This window comes from Hyla sarda, unplaced genomic scaffold, assembly GCF_029499605.1.
Source record: "Hyla sarda isolate aHylSar1 unplaced genomic scaffold, aHylSar1.hap1 scaffold_524, whole genome shotgun sequence".
In the NCBI taxonomy this organism is placed as follows: domain Eukaryota; kingdom Metazoa; phylum Chordata; class Amphibia; order Anura; family Hylidae; genus Hyla; species Hyla sarda.
In genome coordinates, this window is record NW_026610535.1 from 156,218 (window position 1) to 168,912 (window position 12,695).

The window sequence follows — 12,695 nt, forward strand, 5'->3', positions numbered from 1 at the left end:
CCCCGTCTACATTTCCACCATGGGTTGTGTCCCCCCCGTCTACATTTCCACCATTGTTGTGTCCCCCCCCCGTCTACATTTCCACCATTGTTGTCCCCCCGTCTACATTTCCACCATTGTTGTCCCCATCTACATTTCCACCATTGTTGTCCTCATCTACATTCCCACCATTGTTGTCCCCATCTACATTTCCGCCATTGTTGTCCCCATCTTTGGAGCCGCTCTGTTATCGATGTCTTTTTGTAGGTGAGGTCTCCAGAACTGACCCCATTAGGACATCGCTGTCTATTATTCAGTGGAGGAGTTGGAGGACACAAGGATCTGTACCAGGACATAGTCATGATGGAGGATCACCGACCCCTAACATCACAAGGTAAGAAGAGACATATATATATAGATATCACTCTCACTACCTAGTAACATAGAAATCTATCCAGCACTGATGTATTCATTCCCTGTGTGTTCCCTACAGATGGAGTCATTGTTAGAAATCCACCCGAGAGGTGTCCCCGCCCTCTGTATTCCCAGGACTGTCCAGAGGGAAATGTCCCAGAGAAGCATCAGGTAGATGAGGCTGATCCTATATCTCTATAGGGGGGTCCTTATAGTCTCCCCATAATATGACCATAAAGGGAGCGAACTAAAGTAAATTTTTTTTTTCTTCTTTCAGGTTGAAGATCAGATTAATATTGAGGTTGAGGTTAAAGATGCACCAGAAGAGGAGACGGGTTTCTGGGCCGATCACCCGTATATGAGGGAAGAGGAGGAGGAAATTCCAGGAGGTGTTACCCCAGGTATATAATAATTCCAGGAGGTGTTACCCCAGGTATGTAATAATGCCAGGAGATGTTACCCCAGGTATGTAATAATTCCAGTAGGTGTTGTCCCAGGTATGTAATAATGCCAGGAGATGTTACCCCAGGTATGTAATAATTCCAGGAGATGTTACCCCAGGTATGTAATAATTCCAGTAGGTGTTGTCCCAGGTATGTAATAATTCCAGTAGGTGTTGCCCCAGGTATATAATAATTCCAGGAGGTGTTACCCCAGGTATGTAATAATGCCAGGAGATGTTACCCCAGGTATGTAATAATTCCAGTAGGTGTTGTCCCAGGTATGTAATAATTCCAGTGGGTGTTGCCCCAGGTATGTAATAATTCCAGGGGGTGTTACCCCAGGTATGGAATAATTCCAGGAGGTGTTACCCCAGGTATGGAATAATTCCAGGAGGTGTTACCCCAGGTATGGAATAATTCCAGGAGGTGTTACCCCAGGTATGGAATAATTCCAGGAGGTGTTACCCCAGGTATGTAATAATTCCAGGAGGTGTTACCCCAGGTATGTAATAATGGATTTACTGATATTATAAAATAATCTAGTCAGGGCCCCCATATCTGTAGTGTAGAATTGTGTGGACCGGTCGGCTGCCATATTGGGAAACGGGGCCGACATGAGGGAATTATTATTGTAATAAAGATATAAAGAGAAATACAGTGTTACCCTCCCTCAAATAACTTGTCCTAAAATAATCCCCACCCTACATAACAGTAGAGGAGGCCCCCACTTCACCCTAAATTACAGTGCAGGAGACCCCCCCCCCCCCCCCACACTTCACCCTCCTTAACAGTAGAGGAGGCGCCCCCATTTCATCCTACCTAACAGCAGAGGAGGCCCCCCCCCCCCACTTCAACCTACCTAATAGTGGAGGAGGTGCCCCCACTTCACCCTACCTAACAATGGATTAGGCGCCCCCCACTTCACCCTACCTAACAATGGAGGAGGAGCCCCCACTGCACCCTACCTAACAATCGAGGAGACCTCCCCCCCACACTTCCTTACCTAACAGGGGAGGAGGCCCCCACTATGCCTCCCCCAACATAGAATAAGAAATGGGAATCCTCCTTCCGTCACACGTTATTGAGATCGTCGCCCATTATAATCTCCCCACATGAAGGGTCAGATCTCTGGGGGATTTATTACAGGTCTGAACTTCCCTCAATATTTTCTCTAATATTTACAGATACTTAGGCCCAGCCGCCCCCTCCCCCATTTCTACCTCTTCCTGTAGAACTGAATGGCCGGTTGTATCTGTAGTCGTGTTCCATGGTGAGGATGGGTCATGTGTCCGCACTCCACTGGGTGAGGCTCATGTATTCTAAACCGAAAAGAGATGGGGGATAGCACTACCGGCCTCTACGCACTTTGACTCTCCTGGAGGTACTGGTGCGATTCCCAGTACAATCCACTATGAGCGGTGCTCGAATCCTGACAGCAGTTTAACACAGCAATAGTCAAAGCAGAAAGAAAATAGGATGGCACTCACATAGGTCAGGCGGGTACAGTGGTGTGGGAACTGTTCCATTCTGTCTGCTCCTTCCCACACCACTGTACCCGCCTGACCTATGTGAGTGAATACATTTCATTTGTTTCTCTATCGGCTCCATTGGGGGACACAGACCATGGGTGTATGCCGCTGTCTCTAGGAGGCTTGACACTATGGCAACAGGAAAATTTGGCTCCTCCCAGCAGGGTATACCCGCCCACAGGCACCTGAGGTAATGAGTTTTTGCTTAGTGTCTAAGGAGGTGGACATGGTTTGGAGTTCTCTCCAGACCAGGTCTCATATTTTTTATTTTCCTAATTAGGGAATGTGTTAGATTTTTTTATTCCTTTTTCTTTCCTGTTTTCTGGTGGGGACTCGGGAACATAGCGTTCACTGTTTCCCCATTGCGAGAGGTGGCAGGCATATTGGATGTACTGTTAACCCCCTCTCGCCAAGCTCAGCCTCTGGGGTTGTACCTCATGGGTCCGGATCCCCCATCTTTCCCTGCTCATCTCACTTTTCAAGCCCGGCATGATGCAGGTGACAAAATGCTGACTGAAGACTCCATTAGGTAAGTTCTTCTGACTAAAGGTGAGTATAATTCCCCCCCCTTTTCTTGCAGGTCCTAGGATTCTTCATCCTCTGGAGACCCCCCTACTTCAGCCCACTCCCCTTTATTGTTATCTCCTGAATTGTGGGGAACCCTTTCAGGCAATGGGGGCTTTAAGTCAGTGGTGTAGGACTGTGCAGGTCTTTCCTTTTCTTCGGCGTCTATTCATTCAGACGCCAACACTATTTGGGCAGTTACTTTTATTTCGGCAGCGGAACACTGCCGACTCCTGCGCTCTCTGTGAGCGCGGACCCTATCTCCGGCCATGTCGCTCACTGCGCCGGAACACAGCCCTACTCTCCTGTGCTCTCCTATCGGCAGCAGTTACCTTAATTTCGGCAGCGGAGCACTGCCGACTCCTCCTGCGCTCTGTGAGCGCGGCCCCTGTCTCCGGCCATATCGCTCACTGTGCCGGAATACAGCCCTGCTCTGCCAATCAGCGCTGAGCATGCAGAGGGTTTCTGAGGGCCAATGAGTGGCGCCCTTTTGCTAGGCCGGTCTCTCTCTCTTCTCATTGGCTATGCTTCTTCTCCCTCGCTCTCTCCCCTCAGCCGTTCAGCGCTCCTCACAGCTGCTACCTTATTGGGGACACATACACTGAGTGAGCAGTTTCTTTAAAAAAAAAAAAAATAATAATAATTTTATATATAGAATGGAGGTGTCCGGCCTGGTCACATGTTGTTCTTGCAGGGGTTAGCAACTCTACCATACTTGGTTCTGCTAAACCCACTTGCTCCGCCTGCACCACTGCTTCCCCTGCTATTTCTACCACTCTCCCAGTCTATATCGACTTGGCTCAGGTCTCCCGTTCTGTGGTGACAGCCTTGGAGAGGTCCGCCTTACGCCGGCCCTCCAGAGGGACCCGCTCTCCCCTATACTAAACGCTCTCGCAAGCGTCATAAAGGTGGTTCATCTGGCTCACCTCATTCCTCATTCCCTGGAGAACTTGTGGATGGAGTTTCCGATTGGATACATCTGACATGGTGCACTCATTGGTTTCGGCCATAAGAGACACCTTCCATATTGTGGACCCAGGAATTTCGGACGTGGCTCCAGAAATGTCCTTTCGCAGGGGACAGCACGGATATGCCTGATGTGGTGTACTCATTGGTTTCGGCCATAAGAGACACCTTCCAACTGAAGGACCCAGGAACTTCGGACGTGTTCCAGAAGTTTCCTCTCATCATGCCCGACCTCTTCCAGAAGTTTCCTCTCATCAGGATCTTCGGACGTAGCTCCAGAAATTTCCTTTCATAGAGGATCGCATGGATAATCCTGTTGTGGTGTACTCATTGGTTTCGGCCATAAGAGACACCTTCCAACTGAAGGACCCAGGAACTTCGGACGTGGTCCAGAAGTTTCCTCTCATCGTGCCAGACCTCTTCCAGGGCTGCCTCACCTCGTCCCCATTGAACTAGAGGACTTGAGTGAGGTTTCTGCTACGGCCTCCGACTCAAGGAATGCACGGATGCCTGATGTGGTGTACTCATTGGTTTCGTCCAGGAGACGCACCTTCCATCTAAAGGACCCAGGACCTTCGGATGTGGCTCCAGAAGTCTCCTTGCTTCGTGCCCGACCGGCACTAAGGCTTTCAGCTCTCAAGCTGAATTTTACGCCCTGCTGGTATCCGCCTGGAGGCACCCTGACAAGAAGGTTCGAGCGCGGTATCCCTTTGCCATGGACCTCATTGCTCGGTGGACCTCCTCTCCAACTGTGGATCTATTGGTCTCCCACCTCTCTAAGGTGCCTACCCGACTGTTGGCAGATGCGGCTGCCTTTAAAGGGGTATTCCAGGCAAAAACCTATTTTTATAGATCAACTGGCTCCGGAAAGTTAAACAGATTTGTAAATTACTTCTATTAAAAAATCTTAATCCTTCCAATAGTTATTAGCTTCTGAAGTTGACTTGCTGTTTTCTGTCTAACTGCTTTCTGATGACTCACGTCCCGGAAGCTGTCCAGCTCCTATGGGGATATTCTCCCATCGTGCAAGGGATATTCTCCCATCATGCACAGCTCCCGTGACATCATCATTGAGCAGTTAGACAGAAAACTTCAGAAGCTAATAACTATTGGAAGGATTAAGATTTTTTAATAGAAGTAATTTACAAATCTGTTTAACTTTCCGGAGCCAGTTGATATATAAAAAATGTTTTTTGCCTGGAATACCCCTTTAAGCATCCAGCGGACATGAAGGTGGAGACTTTGGCAAACTTTGCCTTTGAGACAGCAGGTTCTTCCTGCTTTTGCTTCAGCCTGGGTGTCAAAGGCCCTTTCAGTATGGTCTCCCAACTCCGCAAGGGTAGTCTTCAAGATTCCTCTAGAGGATTTGTTAAATCTAGTTCTCCGATGCTCCGCAGCTGGAGATTTTCTGTGTTCTGCTTCCATGCGCAGCTGCCTTTGCCACAAGGTACCTGGTAGCCACTGTCCCTCCTTATGGCTTAAAGCCTGGAATGCGGACGCTGCCTTCAGGAAATGAGGCGACGGGTGGAGTAGAGTTCTTTATTACCTCTGATAAGGCTCACAGAACCGCTTTCCGTCGTAAGTCCTCCTTCTGGTTCTGCGGACCTTTGGTACCAACAAGGGTCCAGCCAGGTGCTTTCATGGGAAGAAGGCTCCCTCCTTCCAGACCTGCCCCGGAGGTCGGCTATCCTTTCTGGCCGTTTTGCGGCCCCATCAGGCACCCTTAGGCCCTCCTCTGTCTGAAGGGTTGCCCCCACCTGCCGACCTTTCTCGGGTGGTTGGTCGCCTCTTACTGTTCCGGGAAGCCTGGACTACACACACTCAGGACTCCTAGGTCAGGGATGTGGTAGTCAACGGATACAGGATCGAATTGGCTTCCCTTCCTTGGGATTGCCTTTTTCTTTTCTGGACCCTCCGGTTCCCCTTTCTAGCGGAAGCAGTTCGGGACACGCCCCAGCTCCTTTTTTATCCAGGGGGTAATTGTCCCGGTTCCTTCAGGGGAACGTTTTCGAGGTTTATTCCAACCTCTTTGTGGTCCCCAAAAAAGGCATTTCTGTTCGCCCACTCTTGGTTCTAGAGTATCTCAGCCAGCATCTTCTGCCTTCCATCCTGAATGGTGTCTCTCCGTTCAGTGCTGGCGTCCATGGTTCACGGGGAGTTTTCTTTCCTCGGTGGACATCAAGGATGCCTGCCTCCACATCTCATTGTTTCCCGGTCATCAGCAGTACCTCCGCTTTGCAGTCCAATGACTTCGACATCCTGCTCCAGTTTCCATTCGCTTTTGCATGGATGTCCTGGATCGGTTAGTGGCGGCCATGGAGGCCATGCCATTGCCCAGTTTCATCACTGACCCCTTCAACTATTGATTCTCATCTGGTGGGACAGGTCTCCATTGTCTTTCGACCACTAGATCGTTCTCGGGGCCTTGGTCCTCCGAGAAGCCCTATTTCTTCAACATGTTTTGGCCTAGGGCAATTCTTTCTTGGCCCGCTTCTTGGGAAATTCCCTTCGGGGCGGAACTCGGGTTCCGGCATCTCGGCGATCTTCATTCCGGACATTTCTGGGATGTGGTCTTTCTCAGACGGTCCTCAGCAGTCCAAGGCAAGTGGTCCCTTCATCCGGAGGGGTTTGCAGTGACCTGCAACCTCTGGAGCGCTCCAGGCATGGACCTCTGCACGTCCCGCCACAACCAATCTGTTTCCTTCTATTGGTCAGGCTTTGCCCTTCCTTTTCTGTTCCCTCCCCTTCCCCTCCTTTTGGGGTCCTAGGCATCTCGCAGCAGAGGGCGTTCCCGCCATTCTCGTGGCCCAGACTGGCCCTGGCGGACGTGGTACGTCGTCATGTTCAGGCTCCTGAACGACTTACCACTGCGCCTTCCCTATCGTCCAGACCTCTGGTATCAGGTCTCCTGTGCCACCTCTATTTACCGTCTCTGCTTTTGACGGTGTGGCGGTTGAGACAGCGGTTCGGAGGAACCGCGGTTTCTCTTCCCAAGTGGTTCGCACCATGCTGAGGGCCCACAAGCCTTCCCCTACAAAGATTTACCACCATACCTGGCGGTCTTATTTGTGTGACACTCAGCCTTTTTTTCTTCGGTCGTGGTTGGCTGTAGCTCCCTTAGGGGTCAAAGGTTCAGCCGTTTCCATTCTTTTCCAACGTTCTCTGGCGTTCAATTATCATGTCCGAGCCTAGTTCAGGGAGTGGCACAAGCTGCCCCTCCTGATCAGTCTCCTTTTTTCCCTTGGGACTTGCACTGGGTCTTGGATGCCCTGCAAGGCCCCCCTTTTGAACCTCTCAGGGACATTTCCCTTCGCCTCCTTCCCCGGAAGGTGGTGTTAATTATTGCTCTTCCCTCTGTTAGGGGGGTGTCAGAGCTGGCAGCTCTATCCTGCAATTCTCCTTTCCTGGTTGTATACCAGGACAAGTTGTTTTGTTTTTCCGTCCAGGTCTGCCCTTCGTACCTGATATGGCTTTGACCTCAATAGGTCATTGTCCTTTTGTCCGGCCCTTTCTCATCTCTGGAAGCATTTGTTCCACAACCTGTTGTGGTCGTTGGACAAGACAGCCATTTTGGGAGCTTACCGCTGCAAGGGGAAGATCCACCCTTCAGGGTTTGGCTCATTCCATCCGTTTTTCGGGGCATCCTGGGACTCCGCTACGTGGCTTCGGCCTTTCAGTTCTGTGATCGAAGGATGCATTGGGGGACTGTTCTGGTGTTTCTCTTTCATTCATCTTTCAGTCACCTTTTCTTCTGGTTGCTTGGACAGTCTGTGGTTTTTTTCTGGACCTGTCGGTCTTCTCCTATTGCTCTGGGACTAAACTGATTACCTCAGGTGCCTGTGGGCGGGTATACCCTGCTGGGAGGAGCCGACTTTTCTTGTTGCCATAGTGTCGAACGTCCTAGAGACAGCAGCATACACCCATGGTCTGTGTCCCCCAATGGATCCTTCGAGAGAGAGATTTTACGGTAAGCATAAAAATCTCCTTTTTTTGCATCCTACTTGCGAAGCTCATGTATATTTCCCAATTTAGGATAAAGCAAAATACGAGCAGCCGGGGAAACCTCTCCTCCAGCCTAAAGAGAAGTACTTTGTCTGTCTACTGTCATGGCCACACAGATATTTAACCCCTCGTTCACCTCTGAGAGAGGAATAGTCGTCACATGACGGAACACTTGTTATATAGACATAGAGCCTTATCCCACATGGTCCCTGGTGGAGGAGACTTTGGAGCAGTCGTTTTCTTACTACAGAAAGTTTGATAGAAGACGGAGCCGCAACTGTGCGTTCCCTCTGTGGACATATAGAATCCTGTAATAAGGGATTAGAGACCAGATTTCTACCCCAGATGACCCATTTATTACCGAAATGTCTGTGTCTCCTCCACCTGCTGACAATGGATTCCCCTGAGGAAGGAGTGACAGCCGAGTCTCTGTAGGGACCAGCAGCTCCGGGCCTGAGATTTCACTGCGGGTCTGACTGGATTATCTGATGTTTTATCAGAAAGTGGGGGAGGGGCAGAACATTGTTATTGAGGCCTGATAAATAACCTAGAGGTGAGAAGTGTATGATATATATAGATGGATATACAGGAGCTGATGTATTCATTCCCTGTGTGTTTCCTACAGATGGAGTCATTGATAGAAATCCACCCGAGAGGTGTCCCCGCCCTCTGTATTCCCAGGACTGTCCAGAGGGAAATGTCCCAGAGAACCATCAGGTAGATGGCGCTAAAGTCTCCCCAAAATATGACCAGAAAGTGATTGACCCCAAGAAAACTTACATTTTCTTCCTATCTGTTTAGGCTGAAGATCTGATGGATATTAAGGTTGAGGTTAAAGATGAATCCGAAGAGGAGATGGATTTCGGGGCCGATCAGCAGTGTAAGGAGGGGGAGACTTTTATTGGTGGAGGGTCTCCTAGATACTACTACACCCATCATCTGATCATCACATGGAATAATCTATTCATCACTGATGTATTCATTCCCTGTGTGTTCCCTACAGATGGAGTCATTGATAGAAATCCACCCGAGAGGTGTCCCCGCCCTCTGTATTCCCAGGACTGTCCAGAGGGAAATGTCCCAGAGAAGCATCAGGTAGATGACGCTAAAGTATTTCCAAAATATGACCAGAAAGTTATTGAGGTAAAGTTCTTTTTAACATTTTATTTCTTGTTTGTTCAGGTTGAAGATCTGATGTATATTAAGGTTAAGGTTAAAGATGAACCAGAAGAGGAGATGGATTTTTGGGCTGATCACCCGTGTATGAGGGAAGTGAAGGAGGAAATTCCAGGAGGTGTTACCCCAGGTATGTATTACAGAAGTTTCTTCAGGGGAGGCGCCACCTTAGATTTGCATTACATTAACCCTTCAGGCCCCTGTGTTATGACCATCAAAAATTGCATCGAAGCTTCATGTGTTTTTCTAACCTAATAAAATTTTATACATTTCCCATAATCCATTTTTATCCCAACAGAAAATCCCTGTAAGAATTCTGAGGGAAACTTCATGTTATCCCTGAATGATAAAGGAGAATATGAAGATATGATGGAGCGCTCCTCAGGAGAAGACCTCCTTACCCCTAATGTCCATCCAGATCTATCCTATAATAATCCACCTGATCATGAGGAATCTTCTCCTGACCAACCACACATTGTTACCACAAGGAGAGGTCAGGAACATGGGAAAGGTTTATATTGTGAGGAATGTGGGAAAGAATTTACAAGAAGATCAGATCTTGTTAGACACAGAAAAAGTCACACAAGAAAGAAGCTGTATGTGTGTTCAGAATGTGGGAAATCCTGTAAATGTCAATCAGCTCTTATTATACATAAGAGAATCCATACAGGGGAGAAGCCATTTTCATGTTCAGAATGTGAAAAATGTTTTAAAAGTAAAGCCGAGCTTGTTAAACATGAGGGAATACACATAGGAGAGAAGCCATATTCGTGTTCAGTATGTGGAAAATGTTATCAAATTAAATCAGAGCTTGTTAAACATGAGAGAATACACACAGGAGAGAGGCCATATTCATGTTCAGAATGTGGAAAATGTTATGCACACAAATCAAATCTTGTTGCACATGAGAGAAGTCACACAGGAAAAAAGCCTTATTCATGTTCAGAATGTGGGAAATGTTTTCTAAATAAATCAGATCTTAGGAGACATGAGAGAATTCACGCAGGAGAGAAGCCGCATCCATGTTCAGACTGTGGGAAATGTTTTAGTAGTAAAACAGATCTTGTTATACATAAGAGAATTCACACAGGAGAGAAGCCATTTTCATGTACAGAATGTGGGAAATGTTTTACACAAAAATCAGTTCTAGTATTGCATGAGAGAAGTCACACAGGAGAGAAGCCATATTCATGTTCTGAATGTGGGAAATGTTTTACAGGTAGATCAAATCTTGTTAAGCATGAGATAAGACACACAGGAGAGAAGCCATATTCATGTTCAGAATGCGGGAAATGTTTTAAAAGTAAATCAGATCTTGTTATACATAAGAGAATTCACACAGGAGAGAAGCCATATTCCTGTTCACAATGTGGGAAATGTTTTACAAATAAACCAAGTCTTGTTAAGCATGAGAAAAGTCACACAGGAGAGAAGCTGTGCTCATGTTCAGAATGTGGTAAATGTTTTATAAATAAATCAGATCTTGCTATTCATAAGAGAATTCACACAGGAGAGAAGCCCTATTTGTGTTCAGAATGTGGGAAATGTTTTACAGTTAAAGGAAATCTCCTTACACATGAGAAAACTCACACAAGGGAGAAGCCCTATCAATGTTCAGAATGTGGGGAATGTTTTATATATAAATCACAACTTTCTGGACACAAGAGAAGTCACATTGGAGACTGATAGATGAAATAATAAATGATAAAAATAATAATATGGAGAATGGAAATCTGAGATCTCAGGTAACAGTAAAATGTGATGTTTCTAAGTTCTGTTGTGAGAATTAACCCTCGAATAAACTTCATAATGAATCCTAAGCAAAAACTAAAGCCAACATCATCTCCTTTTGTAGGTAAATAACGGTAATGAGAAGTAATATGTAATGCTATTGTGTATCATTTAGTAGTGACTTGTAGCTCTACACTACAGTATGATTGGATGATTTCTATGGATGATAATGATTGGTGATTACTATGTATTACCTCGGCCTCATTTCCATTAGAAATATTACTGATTGTATCTCATGTGTCACTTCTGTCCTATCAGGACACTTCTGTGTTGTCACCAATAAATAAAATCCTGTGTGTGAACCGGTCCCTGTGAGTCCTTGTGGAGATGGAGAAAGGACATTCTTGGTGTTTCTCCAGACAGGGGTGCGAAGTGCTGCTGGGGAGACAGTGGATTTGTGGGGGGCCCCGGCAGGGGGGGGGTTATTGCTGTTATATAGGACCGGGCTCTGTCCCCATTATACAGGCTCCTGTCTCTGTCATCTGAGGAAGAAGCATTTTCTCTCATTCTGTTTCATTCGTCTTCTGGGACATGTGATAATTCACACAGGAGAGAAGCCATATTAATGTTCAGAATGTGGTAAATGTTTTAGAAGTCCGTCAGATCTTGTTAAACATGAGAGAATTCACACAGGAGAGAAGCCATGTTCATGTTCACAATGACCCCTATAACGTTCTTTTATTTTTCTGTATCTGGAGGGTATTTTTTTTTTTTTTGCGCCATGATCAATAGTTCTTTATGGAGTCACCTTTTTATATGTGTTACTTTTTGATCACTTTTATTCCATATTTTTTCTGGGACAAAAAAACCTGTAAATTTTACTTTTCAATAGTTTTTATAAAAAAAAATTTCAAAAAAGAAAAAAACTGTAGAAAATAAATCAAAGACAAATGTGGCTGTCTACAGTAGAAACAACACCAAATAATAGGCAGAGCTGTCTATTTGTAGAAATCCAGATATTGCCAGTGAAATATTCATTATCTGGTGTCGTATTCGGATTCAGTTTTAGGTTTCAATCAAAGAGTGAATAAAACAAAGTATAAAGAAATAGCAGTAAAAGGAACAAGGGAAGAAAGTTATGCCTGGATATATATTGAAGTGTGGATTGAAATACTCTTATCCAATGGATTTTATAGGTATGATAAAATTAAGGAACAGTTGATGAGGCTAATGTACAAGAGTGGTCTTAACCCCTTAAGGACTGAGCCCTTTTTCACCTTAAGGACTCGGACGTTTTTTGCACATCTGACCACTGTCACTTTAAACATTAATAACTCTGATGCTTTTAGTTATCATTCTGATTCCGAGAGTTTTTTCGTGACATATTCTACTTTGACATAGTGGTAACATTTTGTGGTAACTTGCATCCTTTCTTGGTGAAAAATCCCCAAATTCCATGAAAAATGTGAAAATGTTGCATTTTTCTAACTTTGAAGCTCTCTGCTTGTAAGGAAAATGGATATTCCAAATATTTTTTTTTTATTCACATATACAATATGTCCACTTTATGTTTGCATCATAAAATGTATGAGTTTTTACTTTTGGAAGACATCAGAGGCTTCAAAGTTCAGCAGCAATTTTCCAATTTTTTACAAAATTTCCAAACTCACTATTTTTCAGGGACCAGTTCAGGTTTGAAGTGGATTTGAAGGGTCTTCATATTAGAAATACCCCACAAATGACCCCATTATAAAAACTGCACCCCCCAAAATATTCAAAATGACATTCAGTCAGCGTTTTAACCCTTTAGGTGTTTCACAGGAATAGCAGCAAAGTGAAGGAGAAAATTCACAATCTTCATTTTTTACACTCGCATGTTCTTGTAGACCCA

The 12,695-nt window shown here is 45.8% G+C and overlaps 1 protein-coding gene across 2 annotated transcripts in view; it reads left to right on the forward strand.

Annotated features, from left to right (window-relative positions):
* The window catches only part of LOC130338800 (zinc finger protein 260-like), a 122,177-nt gene extending 111,013 nt beyond the window's left edge, over window positions 1–11,164 (forward strand). The window contains exons 7-11 of one of the 2 annotated variants that reach the window (XM_056554007.1): window positions 8,523–8,614; window positions 8,699–8,777; window positions 8,901–9,007; window positions 9,080–9,203; window positions 9,372–11,164. In XM_056554007.1, the coding sequence (XP_056409982.1) occupies window positions 8,523–8,614; window positions 8,699–8,777; window positions 8,901–9,007; window positions 9,080–9,203; window positions 9,372–10,759 (1,790 nt within the window). In that variant the 3' untranslated portion in view covers window positions 10,760–11,164. The remainder of the gene's footprint in view (window positions 1–8,522; window positions 8,615–8,698; window positions 8,778–8,900; window positions 9,008–9,079; window positions 9,204–9,371) is intronic. The other variant, XM_056554008.1, reaches the window with a different exon arrangement.
* The last annotated feature ends 1,531 nt before the right edge of the window (window positions 11,165–12,695 follow it).